The sequence below is a fragment of the Daphnia carinata genome, chromosome 10, assembly GCF_022539665.2.
Source record: "Daphnia carinata strain CSIRO-1 chromosome 10, CSIRO_AGI_Dcar_HiC_V3, whole genome shotgun sequence".
NCBI lineage: Eukaryota > Metazoa > Arthropoda > Branchiopoda > Diplostraca > Daphniidae > Daphnia > Daphnia carinata.
The window spans coordinates 6,620,957-6,640,878 of record NC_081340.1 but is presented as its reverse complement, the minus strand read 5'-3'; the positions used below and the strand labels follow the sequence as shown (position 1 = coordinate 6,640,878).

At 39.4% G+C, this 19,922-nt stretch overlaps 2 protein-coding genes and 4 long non-coding RNA genes across 17 annotated transcripts; 5 read left to right on the top strand and 1 right to left on the bottom strand.

Moving 5' to 3' along the window:
- The first annotated feature begins 255 nt into the window (after positions 1-255).
- On the top strand, positions 256-1,323 carry LOC130701526 (uncharacterized). Its single transcript, XM_057523506.2, has 5 exons — positions 256-430; positions 505-644; positions 723-814; positions 878-996; positions 1,061-1,323. Exons 1-5 carry the CDS (start codon positions 299-301, stop codon positions 1,292-1,294), a joined length of 717 nt encoding a protein of 238 aa, XP_057379489.1. The 5' UTR covers positions 256-298; the 3' UTR covers positions 1,295-1,323.
- Positions 1,324-1,456: 133 nt separating this feature from the next.
- LOC130701519 (uncharacterized) lies at positions 1,457-3,063 on the top strand. 2 transcript variants are annotated; one of them, XM_057523499.2, is made up of 6 exons: positions 1,457-1,705; positions 1,797-1,927; positions 2,006-2,100; positions 2,175-2,302; positions 2,366-2,392; positions 2,456-3,063. In XM_057523499.2, the coding sequence occupies exons 1-6, from the start codon at positions 1,577-1,579 to the stop codon at positions 2,939-2,941; spliced, it is 996 nt and encodes a 331-aa protein (XP_057379482.1). In that variant the 5' UTR covers positions 1,457-1,576; the 3' UTR covers positions 2,942-3,063. The 2 variants fall into 2 exon arrangements, with proteins under 2 accessions (XP_057379482.1, XP_059353138.1); XM_059497155.1 differs by lacking the exon at positions 2,366-2,392 and having other exon boundaries at positions 1,460-1,705.
- A 235-nt stretch (positions 3,064-3,298) lies between these two features.
- LOC130701543 (uncharacterized) lies at positions 3,299-4,228 on the bottom strand. Its single transcript, XR_009004076.2, has 2 exons — positions 3,813-4,228; positions 3,299-3,751 (listed from the first exon to the last, which is right to left on the bottom strand). It is a non-coding gene; the product is annotated as an uncharacterized LOC130701543 (long non-coding RNA).
- A 2,208-nt stretch (positions 4,229-6,436) lies between these two features.
- LOC130701547 (uncharacterized) lies at positions 6,437-7,607 on the top strand. The gene is made up of 2 exons (XR_009004079.2): positions 6,437-7,009; positions 7,154-7,607. It is a non-coding gene; the product is annotated as an uncharacterized LOC130701547 (long non-coding RNA).
- A 96-nt stretch (positions 7,608-7,703) lies between these two features.
- LOC130701549 (uncharacterized) lies at positions 7,704-8,676 on the top strand. Its single transcript, XR_009004093.2, has 2 exons — positions 7,704-8,086; positions 8,225-8,676. It is a non-coding gene; the product is annotated as an uncharacterized LOC130701549 (long non-coding RNA).
- Positions 8,677-11,433: 2,757 nt separating this feature from the next.
- Positions 11,434-16,366, top strand: LOC130701548 (uncharacterized). Of its 11 annotated transcripts, XR_009004091.1 has the most exons (17): positions 11,434-11,608; positions 11,669-11,843; positions 11,900-12,051; positions 12,107-12,316; positions 12,372-12,447; positions 12,501-12,578; positions 12,835-13,017; positions 13,317-13,526; positions 13,591-13,763; positions 13,842-14,014; positions 14,088-14,226; positions 14,287-14,377; positions 14,441-14,507; positions 14,576-14,698; positions 15,206-15,416; positions 15,483-15,636; positions 15,702-16,209. It is a non-coding gene; the product is annotated as an uncharacterized LOC130701548 (long non-coding RNA). The 11 variants fall into 11 exon arrangements; XR_009004081.1 differs by adding an exon at positions 16,244-16,366 and having other exon boundaries at positions 12,107-12,578; positions 15,702-16,162; XR_009004082.1 differs by having other exon boundaries at positions 12,107-12,245; positions 12,308-12,578.
- Positions 16,367-19,922: the final 3,556 nt, after the last annotated feature.

The window sequence follows — 19,922 nt, the reverse complement described above, 5'->3', positions numbered from 1 at the left end:
GTGAAGTAAAGTGTGTCACAAATAATTGTAAATAATGTACGAAGAATACAACTTTTATGTTGAAATAGTAAAATGTCACGCGGTAATTTTTTTTTCTCTCGTATCTCAAAAAAGTAGTGCAACTAAATATCTCTGCAATCAATAGATTTTAGTTGTTAAGTATGTGTCTTATCGAGTCGGAGCTGTTATCATCATCAAACTGCTATGTGTTGTTTGCGTTTGCGTTGTTGGTGAACCAAATGGTTTCAGTTTCGACTCCATAGGTGAGTTGACTCTATGTTACCTGACGTCTTAAGTCATGTGGGAGAGTTCCGACTGGTGGCTTATCCAATCTCAGCCACGGCGCGTTTTACCCGTGACATCGTTAAAATTAGGTTTCATGCTAACTGTTTTAAACGCCGTATTGTGGTTGATCGCTATCGTTTTACAGGTACGAAGATTGATAGCCCTACATTAAATGCAGACTAGCCACTGATTGCACCCCACCTTTATTTTTTTCAGTAGTCTTTGCTGCTTCAAGAAATTGATTATCACGTTGTACCATCGTCCTACACTCTCGTCGGTATCTGCCTCGGCTGGTCTGCAACGCTTTTGATCGCTACGGTCGGATCGTTGTACGGTTTGATTCGAAACACTGATAACGAGTAAGACCAAAATACGTCACGAACAAAACAAGTCAAGTAAACAAAAACGCTGATTTCTCGTTACGATTTTCTGTCTAGTGTTAAATCCTACCTAGTATTGACGGCCACGACAGCCGCTTTGGCGCCAATAATTTTTTTTGCCTACGTAGTTCTTCTATGTCTTGATACTGGTAAACAAAATTTTTAACTACGCAGTCTGTCTCCATGAAGTAATCATTAATATTACGATTTAGCTACTGAATCCTGGCTAGGACCAGGCGGGTTCTCCATTTTCACGGCTCTCTACGTTTCCGGAGAGAGTTGCATCCTATTGTGGTACTTCCTACGTGAATGGAAAGCTTACCGAATAGAAGTAAGTAGTACCAAAATTTAAAAAAATTACCGTAGGATATTCAAGAGAATTTCAAAACAAAAAGGTTGAAGAAAAAAAGATGGATCGGATTCAACAACGCGTGCGGGAGCAGCAAAATCATCATTTGAGTGTTTTGACTAGTACCCTACAATCAACGCCACCTAGCGGGTACGGAGTAAGACAGATAATGGAGACAAGCGAGACTCAAGTGGAAGTGATGCAAGAGGGAATGGGAGTCGAGGATGTGAGCGATGCAGGCAGCGACCGATTTACTTACTATCCGCCTGTGTTTGTTTGAAAGTCTTGCACAATACAAAATTTCGTTTTCCCATTTTGTTAATCTTAGCTTATCAACTTATCAGTGAGCTCATCATGTCACCTGCATTATCTTGAATCAAGATTGAAGGGGAGAAAAAAAAAGACTAAAGCACGCAAGGTGATAGAAAAAAAAACGAAAATAAGAACACAACTTAAAGTACATAGGTTTGAGATCCTGAGCAACCTGCATCGTGATGAGTTTGCACTGTGGCGTTTTTCTATAACTTGCCCGATCAAGGAGCAAGTTCCTAACTACAAGAAGATGGTCGATTCCGACTCGATGATTCCGGAAGAAAAAGATGCAGTGAGATTTTCGCCGCGGCATAAATTATTCATCAAAATTTTATCGTTTTCGCTCATCGTCCTCTTCATCCTAGCCGTTGTATTTCAGGTAAATAAAATTTTAAAAAAAGGGTGGTTACTCTACTACTCAATCTGACTGTGTACGATTCTGAAAAAAAAAAAAAAAAAAAAAAAAAAAGGTTTGCGCGATCTTGGAAAACACAAACTACAGTCAAATTGGGACCGGAATATGGTGCGGTGTAGTGTATGGCGGCACAGGCGTCACGGGTCTATTAGCCGTCCGTAGTCGCCAACGCGAAGACAAGGCCATGTAAGGTAACCGGATATTTTTTAACTAACTGAATAGAGTGTGTTATAGTGTTTCGCATTATCAAAATTCCGGTGGCAGGACAATTGGCTTGTTATGCATGGCTGCAACGTCCGTTTTCACTTCCCTTGCGCTCATGATTATAGCTTTGCTTTCTCTCACTAGCACAATTCAAGGTACCCCGTGATCTATTGCGTTCATCATTTTTTTTTCTTTTAAACCAAGAATTCAAGATATCATGATTTAACAGAAACATACTCCAAGCTATCTATCGCATTCAATGCTGTTTTGATCGGAGTGGGATTTATGGGCTTAGTCGTGTCTACAATTATGATAATCATTACTGCCATCTGCATGTCACCTCGTAAACGCGCATCGGTGAGTACATCAAGAAATGAAATGAAAACAAACAGCGTAAACGATTTGTTTTGTTTCTTTTAGCCGCAGCCTATTTCAAACGAGATGCACGTGAGTACATCAAGAAATGAAATGAAAACAAACAGCGTAAACGATTTGTTTTGTTTCTTTTAGCCGCAGCCTATTTCAAACGAGATGCACGATACCAAAAAGGATTCAATAGACGCTGATACACAGCAACCGATAGAACAAATACATCCGCCTTCGGTAACAACTGTTTCGCAGCACACAGCTGAATCGCACGGTTCGACAGATTCAGACAGTATCTACGAAACGCTTAAATTCCAGCAGAGTAATGCGGCGGACGAGACAAGTTTAGACGTGCAGGCGTCCAAATTAATTGACCAATTTATCGAACCCATTTACGCCATCCCAATGAAAAAGAAGATCAATTCCAGTTCGAACCTCTCAGTTGGAGGTGATTTCGATATAGAGGTGGACAACCGACAGGAGGGCGAGGAAAATAAAGTCACATCGACCAAATGGTTCAATGTAGCGCCAGAGGAAGAACCAATTGGGTCAGATGTCGACGATAGTGAATATTCAAGAAATATAGAACTGCCAAAAGAAGATGTTATAGTTCACCCCCCACCAAAGTGATACTCGTCTAGTTGAATTTCAAGGGGTTTTGGGGCCATAAAATGGGGAAACCCATTAAACGTATTAATTGTGTATGAAAATGCTCCACTATGAATTCCAAAAATGCATGCATTGGAAATAGATGCTGATAGTAATGCAGGGTGTTCTAGTCCAACTGCGTATTGGCGGGGATTACCTTCGGATAATTCCATTTGCCGACTTCTAAAAGAAAACAGGTTTGACTGGTAAAAATTCACATGCCGTGAATCGCACTCAAAAAACGTACAGCCTTTGGTTTCGTTTGACTAACCACGCTTTCTGGTTTCCGCCTTTCGTTAACCTTGCTCGATACCGACCGGCGACTGTGTCCTCATAATGTCAATCAGTAATAGTTTTATTTTAGAAATTGTAAACATAAAACGATCATAACAGGACACAAAGGATTAGCAACTCCACCACTTAGTATGAGAAATAGTAACAACACTTGTCATTGTTTGATTGAGATTGTTTTAAAAATAACTCGGTCTTTGTCTAAATGCAACAATGCATTTTTAAGATTAGAGACAAATGTTTTCTGTGGTCTCCGTTAGAGAAATCAATGACAAATACCCCACTTCTTCTTGCACCCTAAGGACAAATTGCAGTGTGAAGTTGAGTTTCCACATTCATTGCGTAAAGAACAGCATTGTTCGTGTGGGCATTTTCCATGCACTGGACCACACTCATGTCCACTAAACTCTCCAGAATTCAAATCTTCATCAAAGTTAGGGGGAAGAGTACCAGGTCTTGATGAAGCTTCTTCCGGTTTAGAACCAGGATTGCAACTCAAAGCTAAGAAAACATGCCTAAATGAAATCTATTCGTTTGAAATAGGACTTACAATGAAGTTTACCTGCAGAGAAAAGGACTACAACAATCACAAGCAGTGAAAACAACTGATAATGCTTCATCTTGAATTGGTATGGGACTTGTTGACTTGCTCGACGTTCGACTGAAACTAACGAGCCCGTACTCAACTCTTTATAAGCCAAGACGGTAGCTGAAGGACACGAAAATGAAACCAGTTCGCTCCGGTACGTCACGTCATCGCAGGAAGTATTCAAACAATCTTGGCACCGTTGAAACAAAGAAAATCCCAAAGATTGCGACGTAAGCTCAACTATGCGTCAGTTAGGTCAGTGTATCTTTGTGGGAAAAAACGACTATGCATATCAATGTTTTGACGTGACTTATTTTTAAGTACAATCCTCTGATCGTGCGAGCTAACAGCATTGCCAATAGCAACAATTATAACGTAATATCCTCTTTTTTTTTGTTGCAAGTTTTCGAATGGCGGTCGCGAAATGAAGAAATTTTCCTACTAAGACCTTTCCTTGAGCTTTTATGTAATAGGCAAGTAAGAGGTTTTATTACTTCAACAAACCATATAAAAAATCAACAAGCAAGAAACCGCACGACCCCACCCTTAAAAAAAAAACAAGAAATGAGGAACACGGAAAAAAAAGGAATTGCTCTTTTTCAGTAAAAGCTTTTCAAAAGTTGAATGTTTAAAAAAAGGAAAAGATCGAAATAACTGTACAGTTTCGCAGACCCACTAGACAACAGGGTTACTATTGATAGCTTCATCCATTGACGCTCGTGAGCAAAGGGAAGGAAAAGTAGAAGACCAGGCCTTGATGTTTGAAACCTTAGAAGGCTTCGCAATTTGTTTTGAGCAGTACATAGCGCATGCTGCATTTCTAGACATACAGTACGCGTGGTATCAGACTACTATCGTATCGCACGACGATTTTTAAAGGTTGCCTACCCAAAAGCCTTGTGTCTAGCAACCAGATAGTTTGTTCACATGGTCAGTTGATTTACAAAAATATAAACAAACCCATTAATCCAAGAAAAATTCGTGTCCCAGTTTAACATTCAGCAACCGAATGGAGTGTTTTCGTTTAAGATGTTAACACGCATCTCCAATTACTAACAGAGTTTTGAAAAATATCTCGACCACGCCCATCACCAGTTTTAGTTTCCGATAAAAAGAAACTTTGGGGTATGGAACCTGATTCCGATTCTTCATGTTCGGAACTTGCAATTAAGCGTATTGCAACCTTGTTTTAAATCACACCCTGTAAACCAGGATATTGTTACACAACCGCAGAATCCGTAGAAATAAAAATGAAGGGGAAAAAACTGTAGAAGTAGATGAACGTAACTTTTACATTGAAAGTGTAATTTCCTGGAGCAATTCAGTCACGACTGGAACGGCTGCGGGCTTTAAAAAGTTGTTTTACAAAATCAGTTTCCTATTTCGATTGTGAAAAGAAAAAAAAATATCCCCTCAAAACGCAACCACGATCCCGGATTACTGATTAAAACGGAGGTAATGAAACGTCTATCCCATGATGTTTACAAATAAAACAAACAATCTTTAAGTTGTTATTGAAATTCATATAAACCCGCTCAATTTTGTGAAAGAAAATTGCGCAAGTTACGTTAATCAAGGCGACTGCTAAAACGACACTACGCATGTCAATTGTACGATGCATATTTATGAATGATGACTTGTCCCGCGTGCACTGTAACTCATGTTTACATTATACATCATCCCTGCCCCTGAAAAATAGCTCCCGGTCAATTAAGAAAAATCACACCTTGTCAACAAACAAGAATTCGCATGCAGGACGCAGCATTCTTGCGCACGCCACATGACATCGCTTTTGTTAGCTTTAAGGTTACGGTTCTGTAGCATCACTGAGTTTATCAGAGCAGATGCGAGGGAAGACGAGACATTCGCTTGAGGCATTTCGGGGTGAATGGTCGTTGCTCTTTAAATATGGAAAAATCCGGAAAACAAAAGGCAGAAAGTCAAAAAGAAAAGCGTCAATTTAAGCCTCTGATAAATGACTAGCGAAACGTCGCTCCAAATAGACAGAAGACGCAAAAAAGAACTGAAAGGCCCATTCCGGGAATTCGGCTCTTTTCCATTCAAAAGCTCCGCTCAAATGGCAGGAGAGGTAGAGAAAACAAAAATTGTTTAATGCATGTGCATGTGAGAAGATGACAACGTCCCAAATTGCAATTTTTAAAAATTAGAACCCAAGAGGATGTTGTCTTTAATCCATTCCCCCCGGATTGGATGACGTTGGACTGGATCACTCGTACCCGAAACAAGGGACGGCCCCAACAAAGATATTCGATTTCGTATGACGCAGGTCTACAAGTTGACCAATTGTTTTTAAAAGATCTAGTAGACAGATTTCCCCTTTTTTTGTCCCAACTGCGTCAGAGTTGAGAGAACCAGATTCGTAGCCAAATTCCCTGGAAATCAAGCTCTTAATCTTCTCTTTTTTTGTGTGTGTTTTCGCATAGCGACTACATCAAACAGGTGCGTGTCGAGACAAAATCGTGTTACGTTAAAAATTCCTCGAGGCGTGCGCTAGACTTAAAAATATATTAAACTCTTCTTTCCAGGACGGCTGAGCAACCAGTCAAGAAATCGCCATATTTTACATAAACAAAACTGAAAAAGCTAGTGGCTAGGGATGTGTTGCCAAGAGAAACTACGCGAAAAAAATGCATCATTTACAGATTAATCAACGTGATTCCCTGAGCGTGAATATGAAAAATTCGTTAAGCCCACAAATTAGTGCACTGCAACACTTGTGAAATGCAGCTCACCAATTAAAAAGCAGTCGACATATTTGATCCGATCGACAACAACAACAAAATTTAGCATGCCAGAGGGAGGTTAGCAACAAACTTGGCGATGCTTTTTTTTTCTTCAAAAATTTCCGTTACTTGGGACCTGTTAGAAATTATTCCAATTCAAAGGACTCGACATTTCAACAACAACCGGTTCGCCTAAAGCAGGTACCTTCGGCTATCTCCTTTTCCCCCCCAAAAACCTAAGGGATGGTACAAAATGGCCTTGTATAAAACCTGTGATCAGGCAGAGAATTCATTCAGTGTCATACTTTTCCAACGCGAGCACGCTTCTAACAAAACTCCAGCATTTTCAATCACCGCGCGCAAAAATGAAGGCAGCTATTACCGCACTCGTTTTGATGTTAGCGCTCTCTGCCATCTCATCAACAGGTAAATCTCAATTTTCTTTAAGCTCTGCATTGGCAAAAATATGAAACTCTAAAACAGGTTTCATTAGTCATCTATGAGGTTACTAATCTACGACGCATTTAGTTTGACTCCTTAAACATGCTCTTTTTAAAACCAAATTTACAGAGGCACGACCTGATCGGGATGGTCTTTGGAATGTCGTTTTTCGCCAATCGAGGAACGATCAATGTGGACCGGTCCACGGGCCGTGTCAAGGCGGCTTATGCTGCTCCCTGTACAACGAATGTGGAAACTCAGTGGCGCATTGTAATGTCTCACTCGGTTGCAAAAACAAGTGGGGCGATTGCCATTAGGAGATGACGCTGGGATTTGGAAAAGAAAGAAATAATGCTTGTTACGATCACCTAACGTATTCCACCTGATGAAAGCGTGTCCAGACTCTCTCGTTTTAATTTACATGTTCACCTGATATATCTGTAATGAGAATATGTGTACCTGAAGCTAATGAGGTACGTTCAATTCTTTATTTACCGACAAAGAAGCATGTGTGTCAAGCCGGTATTGTAACTAGACATGTGCAAAGAATTTATAATAAAATACTATATTGTTTGGAAAAAAAGGGTTTGCTGGGAATCTTTTTATCATGATGCAGACCCTATAGTTAGATCGACTGAAAGAAAAACAAATAATAACGAAAAAAAAAAAAAGCAAAACAAGCCCATCTAACCGGTTTCTAGACACAACAATCACGAGTACACAACTTCATCAACAATTGGTTTACGTTCGCCTTCTCTCAAATTGATTGCCGAAGGGTGTAGGTCAATAAACGATAAAAAAAAATCAAAGGTAAAACCCAGCCCGCGCTGTTGGACGAATTTGCTCGATTGGCTGCTTTCCATTTAGCCATAAAAGAAGAGAAAGTAAAAGAAAAGGTATAGGCCAAATAAAACCTTGTGACCAGCTTGCAATACATCCAGTTCATATTGCAACATCAAATAACACAGTCACAGAATTCGAATACGTAAATCGTGAATAAAATGAAGCCAGTAGTCACAACATTTCTATTGTTTTTTACTGTCTCGGCAATCCTTACGACAGGTAGATAAAATTGAAGCATGACAACGTAGTTGCTAACACAGAATGAAGTTTTAACTTAAAAAATTTGACGACTCATCCTCGATGCCCTCTTGAAGTTTTACCATAACCATTGCCTTCCCTTCCACGTTCAATTTACAGATGCCCAACTCATTCGCAATGGCGTCTTGAACGCCGGATTCCGCCAAACAGCTGCCGCAGTCTCGCAATGTGGCCCGGTTCATGGCTCGTGTCCCAGTGAATTGTGTTGCTCCGCTTACAACGAGTGTGGAAATACGATCGCGCATTGCAACGTCTCACTTGGTTGCAAAAATAAGTGGGGCAATTGCAGTTAATTGAGTCGTTTCAACCCAAATCGACAGATATTAATTCAAAAAAAAAAAAAAAAAAAAATGAAAAACCCATTCCCATTACGGTCAAAACACTCATTTGATATGCAACCTGGCGACTAAGAACGGTCGATTAAAAATCCCCCAATTTATTTATTTTATGTACAAGCATGTATGCCAAGTTGGCTACGATTGCACATCTATTCATCATGAGCTTTTCATTCATGCTTACTCATAAATAAATTGAAAGAGGTCACAAAGTCACCGCCCCCGCAAGTATCTACCTGTTCAGTTTGGATAATTAATCGTTGATATTGTAGGGTACTATCACCAGAATACAAAACCAACTCATAATCTGGGAAAAGAACGACGGAGATGGCGTGATTAAGACGACATTTGTTGTCAGTTTAGTCATCAGAAAATCCCACGTGCATCAATGGTCTACGTGACGCGACATTTACGCACGTCGTGCTAGTTAGTAAAATAAGGTTACGTGGTACGTCAAGGAATTCGAAAGGCACAAACTAAAAAATTCAAGTTGCAAAATAATAAAGGTAAACACTACATTTCTATTTAACTCGATAACGTTGAAAAGAGTTTGGGTTGTTTTAGGACGTCAATGACCTTCCACAACATTATTTTTCTTGACTGACAATTGTTACTTTACTTCAAAAAATTCCATACACAATGGAATGGGGTCGGCAGGCTAGTCAGGATGATGAAAAACATGTTCTAGACACGAATATTTTAAAGAAAAAAAAATCTATCTACAATGATAGCCATTTCACGAAAGTTCTCATCAACAAAGCAACAGGAAACACATTTTTGTCACTTTTTTCTCAAAAGAAGTGACACAACTGATTACAGTACCCAAGTTTTTACTTAATTTCTTAAATAAAAATTACAACCAAAAACAAACATTTTGTGGAAAGCTGCAAACTGTAAAAAACTATGAAATTCAAGGTGTCTAGCTATTCAATTTTTCATCGACCTAGATACAGCTAATGGCAAATGACAATACAAAAAACGGGGGTTTTGGTTTATGGGGTCCAACAAGGTTAAATTTGAAGGGAATGGTGAAACGACGTTTCAGAAAGTTAACGCAAAATATGTTACGCAATCATTCTAATGCAAAAACCCCAAATAATTTTTTTGCTATTTTTTTGCCATAAAAAACGCAGTTCACTATTTTCGAAAAGTGCAAAATGTTCAAAGTTTTTGTGAATGAAGAAAGTTAATGCCTCAAAAATTTTAGATTCAAAACATAAGGTTCAAAATGCAGAGTTTTCAACAAGTAAAACATTCAACGTGATCTACAAACATTCCAATAACAAATCCACGTTAAAAAAGAGCGACTTCAAAAAAATGAGTAAAAGGGGGAGCCAAAACACGAAAATTGTTCGTGGAATAGCGCCATGTCCCCCAGGCCTGATGGGAGATTCAAGTCTAGTCACGTCTTTTGCCACTGGTAAAATGAGAATAGCTTAAACCACGAACAAAATGTTGTCCTAAAACAAGATAGTTCTTTTTCTTCAAAAAAACGACCGACCCTGAATGGCGAATTTCAATTATCACCGTTCGTCACTCAAAACAATACGCTGTTCATCTCAGCCCTGAAAATAATTGATAACGATGAATGATTGAACTGAGACAGTTCCTTTGTTTACTTGGCAGCTTTTATGATGCACGTTTGTTTACGTATCAAGTCTTCGGAATTGCTGTTAAGACAAACCTTCGATCGAACAATACATCGCAAAAAAGTTCCCGCCTAAAACAGTCGCTCCCTCCTCCACAGAAAAGTCGAGAAACAAATGGAGGCTGAAACGCAAAGGAAGTGAATCAGGATTTGGATGAAGATTATGTTCTAGATCGATTAATGGATTTAAAACTATGGAATGTTTCATCAAAAGTGTTGAGGAACTAACAAGTTGGTCATATTGTGCCATTTCTTTTGGTACCAAGGGAACGCGGGTGTGGTGATTTCAAATTCGGCATGATTCTAACAAACAGGTTGTTCGCATTCGGAAAACCCAATGGTTTGCACGCATTCGCTGGGGTGACAAACCCAAGAAACATTTCAGTTGGGTGGTTCAGGGAAAAGCCACACTTGTCTACAGAAACTACCACAAGAAGCCTATTATTCTCTTTAAACATAAGTCGTGGAACTTTCGAGATTTCAAACAAAAAGCGAGCTGTTTTAGGAATGGTAATTCCTAAAAATAAAGTTTCAGAGTGGTAACTGACTAAATACCTAACGTGTCAATAAACATGAATTTTCATGTCTTACCTTTTAGAAGTTCTTGGTCGACATTCTTTTTAAAGGTGAAAAGCTTAGGATAGTCTTGACCGGTGTTTCCGAATTCTCCTCGAACGTTGCGTCGCAATGGGATGTCTCATTCTCTGCTGGTGACATGCAATTCTCGATTACATGACGATCCCGTTGGTCTGGATAATCCTAGAATAATTGCACCTTGATGAAGCTTAATAAAAGTTTATAATTTATTAAATCTACCTGGGTCACATTGTGGCATCAAGCACTAGACTGGTAAGTGGACCTTACACAACCATGAACTCGGACAACTGGAACTTGCAGACGACGGTCTTCGAGGTTGAAGGAATGGAACTAGAGAATGACGACGTAACCCACAGCTCCAATTCACTGCCACTGTCAATGCGTTATGCCTTGTTTGATTACTCACTACAGTATTATTTTTAATGTTTATAATAAAATTTGCTTGTGAGTTTCCTTTAATTTAAAAAATTTACACTGTATTTAAAGTTTAACCTGATAACTTACGTATGTACATCAATTCGTAAAAAGGAATGATGCTCCGTATTGCGTAACTTGAAATATTCAGGACTCACTGCCACTAGTTTAATTTTTTGTCAAATTTTAAAGCGATAATCTTGATCAATAGTTGCGTTGGTGAATAGCGTTGGCGCCAGAAACAATTGTTTGAAAATGGCAACCTTGTCAAGCTGAGTTTTCTCCATTTCCCTCAGAGACCTTTTCGGAGTGCTTCTAGCAGAAGCAGTTGGTTGTAATGAGCATGCCGCCATATTAGCTGTTAATTTGTCGCGAAATTTCAAAGAAGTATATGTGCTTGATGACTGTTTCATATTGATTAAATAAGACGTGCACCGAATCCGCTTTCTGCAAGAAACTAAATGTAGATGCAATTTCTATCCATTGAAGGTTAATTCATAATTCTCTGATTTACAAAATTTTAACCAATTTTGGTTTTAAATTTTACAGTGTTTTTTTTTTACAAGATTCAACCTCTGTATATGTAAACTAAAATTCAAACCAACTTTCATCAAGGTCATTAGTGAAACAATATTCACTGTTCAGCCTGCTTCATCTGCAAAATCTTCCAACATATCATGTGATGTAGTACCTCAAGGAAAAATTTCGTAGGGTCGTAATAAAGGTACTATTACAATATTTGTAACCAAAACTGCATTTCAACTTGTATCCTTCTTCAAGATTTGCAAACTGTTTGCTGTACTGTCATCAACATCAATGACTAAAGGAAACCACCTATGGTATTATTTGCTTGTGGAATGTGACTGTATGCTCGAAGGTGACCTACAATGTTCATGGATAAGCTTTAGCACCTTACCAATTAAAGCTGCTAAGTACGAAAGTTTTCTTCCTTGAAAATTAGTTTGGTAACTTTTTAAAATAATTTAGTGCTGCAATGGCCAAAGTAATTCATTATACAATGGACAGTCATGGCATGAGTGTCGATTGTCGTCATGTCGCCGTGTTATTCGATCGGATGAGTTGCCGTGGTGAAATCTTGGGCATTACCAGCAATACTTTTTATATTGTATTATATTATATGCACTCAGAAAAATTTGTTTCATTCTGATCTACTTTTTTTCTGTCTAGGGTCAAAAGGTAAGTGTTTTCTTGCATTTCTAGTGTGATTACTTTAATATGGTTTTGTTAACAGTGCGGAGAAGGACATTTTGCCAGAGAGTGTCCACAAGCTGGTGGAGGCGGTGGTAGTGGTCCGTTGACGTCACAAAGTAAGATGAAAATATCGAAAAATACGTTCAAACTTCTTGGTGTTTTTTTATAGTATGGGGAAGGGGGACATTTCTCGAAGGATTGTCCACAAGAGGGCCGCGGCGTTGGTGGAAGTCGTACCTGCTATGAGGTAAACAAAAATACAGCATTTTTAGTGCTCATTTTTAACAAAGAAGAGGGCAATGTAGCAAGGGATTTTCCTCAAGGAGGATTCATTGGTGACAGCAAGCGTAAAAATGTAAAAATCAATTGTATCTTCACAAAAATATTTTATGTTCCAGTGTTCATTGTTTTACTCCTAGTGTAATGAAGCTGACCACACTTCGAAAGGCTGCCCTGAACTGTATTTAATGATTTAAAAATACCTTATATTGTGTTTGCCTTAGGTTACAGGAAAAGATGTACCTCAATACATAACATTTGAAGAAGCCGGCCTGCGCCAACTACTACTTCAAAACATTAAGAATTCTGGCTACATAAAACCAACACCTGTGCAGAAAGCTTCAGTTGCAGTTATTCTTGCCAAAAGAGATTTAATTGCTTGTGCTGTCACGGGCTCCGGCACAACGGTAATCCAATTAATTAACGCTGTGTAATTTTGAAACCTTGATGCCCTCGTACTGACTTGATTCGAATGAGTCGGTATGAACTGGGTAAGTTGAGTAAAAGTAATTTTGAGTGGGCACGCCGGTAATTGCGACTACTAAAAGGTCCAATTGCATATAAGAAACGCGGTGCGTCCCCGCCATGGTTCAAAAGCCAGAAGTTGTAATTGTCGCACTCACTGGTGAATTTTCGATTCGAATTCACCGCGGGTCGTGTAAATTCTCCTATAATTCGGTTTTAAAATCTGTCATTATATATGAAGGAACTGTCATGAGCCATCAGCGGTCAAATCTTCAAGCTGGGTGCAATACTCTTGTCGCGACCGCGGGGCAACTCGAGGATTTTCTCGACCTTGGAGTATTTTACTTCTCGACGACCAGGTTTTTAATTTTGGACGAAGCTGATCGAAGGCTTTATGGGTTTCGGTCTCGATATTGAAAACATTGTCAACCATCCAACGATGCCTCCGAAAGTATGTTCTCGATGGCTTTTGAGTATGAGATTTGACGGATGTAATGCTATTTGTTTCTCTGTAGGGAATCCGTCGTGTTTGTATGTTTACGGTTTCACTGGCGCCCAAGTCGGAAAATTGCCTTGTCTGGAAATTTGGTAAAGTGTGACGGCTTTTGGCAGAACTATGATTGAGAAAACAAGAGAGGATGTGGAGTCTAAATTTTGCGCCGAGAATGGCTATGCCCATGACGCCAAAGTAATATCCCTCGATTATGAATAATTATTTGCAGAAGTAATGACTAATGGATTTTCTTTTAATTTAATATCACGTCAGGTAATCTATGGTAACACAGATTCCGTAATGGTGAAATTCGGTGTACCCACGGTGGCCGAAGCCATGGAATTAGGCCGAGAAGCTGCCGCATTTGTGTCGGCAAAATTTGTCTAACCCATTAATTTGGTATTGGGAAAAGTCTATTACCCCTATTTATTGATCAACAAAAAGAGGTAATTACGGTTCTGTTTTATGAAGACTTGTTAGATGAGATACCAATTGTACTGACTGTTTCTGTCTTCACAGGTATGCAGGATTGTATTGGACCAAACCTGAAAAGTTTGACAAAATGGATTGTAAAGATATAGAAATCGTTCGTCGTGATAATTGCCAACTCGTTGCCAATCTTATCAATAGCTGTCTGCAGAAAAATCTTGATGGAGCGGTAAACAAAAAGTCATCAATTTTAGTATTCGAAGTTTGAGGGTTTGATATTTTCTCTTAGAGACCCGGATGGAGCCTTAGAATACGCTAAACAAACAATTTCCGACTTGCTGTGCAACAAAGTCGATTTCTCACTTATGGTGATTACCAAGGTAGAGCGTAACTATGTTTTGGAATACTGTGATTTTATCCGTTTGCCTTCTCTTATAAAACAGGGGCTGACTAAAACAGATAAAGACTACGCCAGCAAACAAGCACATGTGGAACTAGCTCACAAGATGCGTAAGTGAGATGCTGGTACGCGTCATAATCATGTTACATACTTAATACTAATCATTTGTCACATTTAGTCGAGATTGCCCCATCTTTTACATGAGGACAAAAGTTAGAAAAGATCTCACGGAACAGGATAAACTTATGAAAAGATTCGGCCTACCCTGACCTAACGCTCTCGTCAATGATGGTGCATACAGGTAATGGTTTGGCTTCTGTAAAAATTGAAAACAATAAATTACACGACTCATTGTTCAGTAAGTTCCCCATAACCAAAAGATTTTGATAAAAATTGTGTATAGCGTCATAAGAGTCTCGGAGGGAGTAGGCGGTAAAATGCGTGATGTCATGTAATTCCGTATTTTGAAAAACGAATGTTGATGGCATTAGTAAGTAGATGTATAAGTTATTATTAGAAACGTCACGTTGTTGCGAATGATTCAGTCGGCGAAACATCGTACGAACTAACGCACATATAGTTAAATAGATTAAGTTCTTAGTCTTTCTGTTATGGTTTTTTTGTGGTTTATTTTAATATCTAGATTTTTTTTCTTCCCATCCCATTTTAAATTTTTTTTCATTGGCAACAAATTTCCCTTGTATTTATTTTATTATTTTTTTCTTTCCTTTTTTTCTTTTTATTACTGTCACCTGCAAAACAGTAGCAAATTTGCTATAGACTAAATTCATTTTTTTCTTTTCTCCAGGTGCTGTGTTGAGCTGAGCTGCTGATGGCAACATTTAACATGGCGTCGTAGCGGCTGGTTATATCACGGCAGCCGAACGTGGCAGACCTTGCTTTTTGTAGGTGAAATTCAAGGGTAGAACTGCAAATGCTCGGCGCCATCTTGTACCAACGATGTGGTCTGGCGAACACCTTGCCAAGGTGACCATGCATTACCTTTGAATGTATTTAAGGTATACCATTTACTTGCTTTGTAAAAGCTAGGTTTTTAACTTGTGCATCATAACGATTTTAAATAGGGTAAGTTGCAAGTCGGTAGATTTGCTCCGCAGTTTCCCGGATACCAGCACCCTGCTTCGCGAGAACTACTCTACGTTGTTCTCGGAGACTTAGACGAACATCTGAATCCGATTTTGAAGAAGTCTTGCATCGATGGACACTGACAAAATATAGGTGAAATAGCTAATATTTTTTTATTAGCAAGGTTCATTTGTGTTCCAACTCATTTTATTTTTCAGGAAGCTGCACATGAATGTTGGGTATTTTATCATAAGTAGAATACAGAAAGATTCTGTAGTAGTAGATCTCTTTAGTTGGGTATTGAAATTGGCTTTGGTGTGTCTGGGGTCCGATGGGGTCTCAGTTGCATTTGATCCTACTTGTTATTTATCACTGCAAATGCCAGTCGAAAAGGAAGTACCAGTTGACCTGTATCTGGCTTACATGGATCTTTTAGCAGAAAGTTTTCTGCTTTCAAGGGATTCGAAGAGTTTGCAAAATATTATGTCTCTAGGATTCCACAGTTTTACGTAATTCAATTGACAAGAAATGTATACTGATTCTTGTTTTATTTTTCTAAAGGCAGATTCGTAATTATAAAGAATTGGAAAAGAAAATCGACGGAGGCTCAGTACCAAAAAAATTATGGTAGTTGGAATGATTACCGAAGCTCTTCGGATTGTTTATTTCACGCGTTATGGTATTTAAAGAAAATAAACGGGTACCTGGGCCCCTTTGTATCTGTGACCTGATTTCGTCTTCACTTGTGATAATTCTGCAGCGGGTCATGCAGATACTGTGATCAGCAGAGAAGGTTAGAAGTGCGCTGCCCGGAAAGCAAATTTGGGGTAAAAGAAAAAAAACTTATTCCAACTAGTAAGCAATTTCCAAATTCAACCAAAAAAAAGGTACACAGTGAGATTTGCTTAACAATTATTATGTTTCTTTAATTGATTTTAAAATTAGGAAAAGGTGGAAGGAAAAACTTCGTTCTCTAGTAGTTTTTTAGTTAAAATCCTTTTTGTGCAAATTCATTTTTGAATGGTTCCGTTCACATTTGTTGTTCGTGTGAGATGTTATATTTACCAGTTACTGCATTATATTTACCACTATTGCAAGATGTTTGTTTAAGAATTACTACTGTTTTGTTTATCTGGAATGTTGTGTGGGAGTCCATCAGGGATTGCTGGTCTGCAGTAAGTTTGTCAGGTATATGTTAACTTTCATCAGCAAAATGTTCTGCACTACTTGTGTTTGGTTTTCTTGGTATAGGCTAGGTGATGAACATCAATGAATCAGAAAATGTTTTGCATGGGTGGTGAATGTTCTGACAGTTTTAACAGTTGTGATGTGGTGCATTTCACTTCCACGCATCATGGTATTCTTATCTATCAGTTGAATTGTATGGTTAATTTTCTGTTCGTGTAACCTCGTTTCCTCTTGACTCATCTAGTAGAAGTTGGTGACCTGATACAATGAACATGGAAAAATCACCTGCGCCCACGTTGACGATGATACCCGTACCGAAGTGCTGGAAACTAAAATTAAATTTTCTTTACAATTTGGTTTCAGGCTATCTTTATAATTTTTTAATAGTTTTGTGTTTATTGATGAGTCCGCAAGCTCTTAGCTGATTTCCTCCTTTAGATACCGCCTGTCGACGATTTGACAGCCTCACACAATTAAAGAACGTATGCCAAAAAGTAATTGATTCAATCTAATGTATGCAATGTATACTAATTACACCATTCAAAACAATATTCCAGGCCAAAGTGAGCTCTTCCGAGCAGAAAAAGTGACGGCGTATCCATTTCATTGAAAATAGGCACAAGATAACGCACAATTGGCGTCCTTGTCTCAATGGAGAAATTTTGCCGTGGAACTTATAACCGAAATACCATCGCAGCTGTTCAAAAAAAGAAAAGTGTATTATCATACAGATGTTGACTAGCTAACAATCCAGAACTTGCGAAATTTCTAGATGTGTGTGAAGCGCAATCAGCATCCTTGTTGAACTGTGAACCCAAATCATGTATTTTCCTAGAAATATCTAGGTTTTTGGATAAATAAATAAAAGACAGTGAAAAAATCGGGCTCAAAAACATGTTAAATCGCTATATTTTTAAAATGCCGTTCTTGGTTTTGGTCGCTGTATTTGTTAAAATAAAATTGAAATGGTAGTAGCCAATATGGCTACTACACCCTAAAAGTATGTTTAAAGAGTTCCCATCAGTGCAGTTCCCGTCTCAAAAAAGCAAAATTTTCAATTTTGATGAATTTTTCGGTTGTTAATTGGAAAACAAGATGACGCTGCTGTGCCACTATTTACTTGCTGACTATATGGGAGCGGTGAAAGCTGTGTTCGAAAGTTTCTGTTAAATATGTCATATTCCAACGGAAAAATCAAGAAAATCTAATGGTGCTTCTGTTCGTTTTCATCCCTGAGTGTGTTTTGGAAGTGAAGCCCACAGAATGCTTGGTGTTTATGGTACATATCTTGTAATCACCAATGCCAGCTGTCAAACCAAAAAACTATTACCAACCTACTATGTTGCATTCATCAAACTATACCAGTGCTCATTGAGAGGTATAAGACTAATATTTTGTTATCAGAATCTCATTGACGGATTTTGCTTTTAAGGTTTAGCTCATGAAACTTCATTTGTAAAGAATACTTCCCGTTGAGGAATGTCACCAAAGATGCAAATCCTATGGGTAGGAATACCATAATATCGTTCTTCTACTCTTTAACCACTCGTGGTCTCCTGTCAATCGTGATCTGAGTGGTGCATCATATTCATCTTCGTTGCAGTGTCAACTGTAATGACAGTCATTTTGGCAGTTGTAATCTCTACTTAGCCTACCAACGGACACAGACATGTACCTCAACACAATTTCTACTGGTATTTTGAATTTTTCTGATGCCTCATATAGTTTGCTTTTTTATTTAAATTGAACATTCAACCATAGAATTGCCAACTCTTAGCCATCTGCTGCCTATTTGCTGGCCCTACAGTCTTTCTAGCCATTGGACAGCAGAAGTAAGTCAAATTGCTTTAAACGTTTGATTACAACAACAATCTTATATTTCCCACTAACTAGTTCTTTTTCTTTACTTTTACGATTTAGAACAAAGCCTTCTTCGTCTTCGCCACGTCCGTCGTCACCACGCCCGTCTTCGCATCGCCCGTCGTCCCGACTTTGCATCGCCCGTCGTCCCGACTTTGCATCGCCCGTCGTCCCGACTTTGCATCGCCCGTCGTCCCGACTTTGCATCGCCCGTCGTCCCGACTTTGCATCGCCCGTCGTCCCGACTTTGCATCGCCCGTCGTCCCGACTTTGCATCGCCCGTCGTCCCGACTTTGCATCGCCCGTCGTCCCGACTTTGCATCGCCCGTCGTCCCGACTTTGCATCGCCCGTCGTCCCGTCTTCGCATCGCCCGTCGTCCCGTCTTTGCATCGCCCGTCGTCCCGTCTTTGCATCGGCCGTCGTCCCGTTTCCGCCTCGCCCATCACCCCGTCTTCGCCTCGTGGCCACGCCGTCTTCGCCTCCCCTATCGCCCCTTCGTCACCTCGTGGTCGCCTCGCCTTCGTGGTATGGTTGTGTTTTGTTTTATGTTGTATTATGTCTTGCAAATTAACCCGTTGGCTGCCACCCACCCACTTTGATCCCCTTTTTTTTGTAGCTTGACAGGGACGGGCCGCGCTGTTCTGCTCCATGGTCTATCTGCCATGGGGTGGAGCAGCGCCACTGCCCAAGATTGGCCGAATGGCCCAAAGGCAATGCACCATAGGGAATCCCTTGATCGAGACGGCGATGTAGACCTGGGATGTGCATTTCCGTAAAGGTCTCATCGCCGTCTCAGCCCGGCCCACCCGGCCCCCTTGGTCGCTATCCCTTTGATAGTGACAGTAGCTATTGTAGATAGGTGGCGTGGCAGCCAACGGGTTAGTTTTAAGTGTATTTGTGTATGTATTGTATGTTGTCTACTGTATTTTGAAACGTATGTAATAGTGGTGGATATGTGGGTGGAAGGAGGGACAATAAAAACGATTTTACATTATTTACGATTGTACATTTATCAATTTTTGTTTTATCTAGCTTGCTCAATTCACCTTTATTGTTTATGCCACCTTTGATGGTAAGCATTGTTTCCATTGGTTTATCGTTTTTCTGTAAGCGTTCATTCATTATCCAGGGATCGAACTCTGGATGTTCGGCATACCGCGCCGATGCGCTACCAATGAGCTATGAATCATGTGACGTTAAGTTGGCTTATTTCTATTCGCTTGCGGACTTGCATTTACACTTAGAATAAAAATGAAATGCAATACTGCAATATTCTTTTCTACATTTATTTTTATACATCTGGAGAGGTTTGAACGCTAGGTAACATATATCGCAGCTAAAGGTTTTACCACAGAGCTATGAACCTTATGAAAAAATAGACAGATAAACA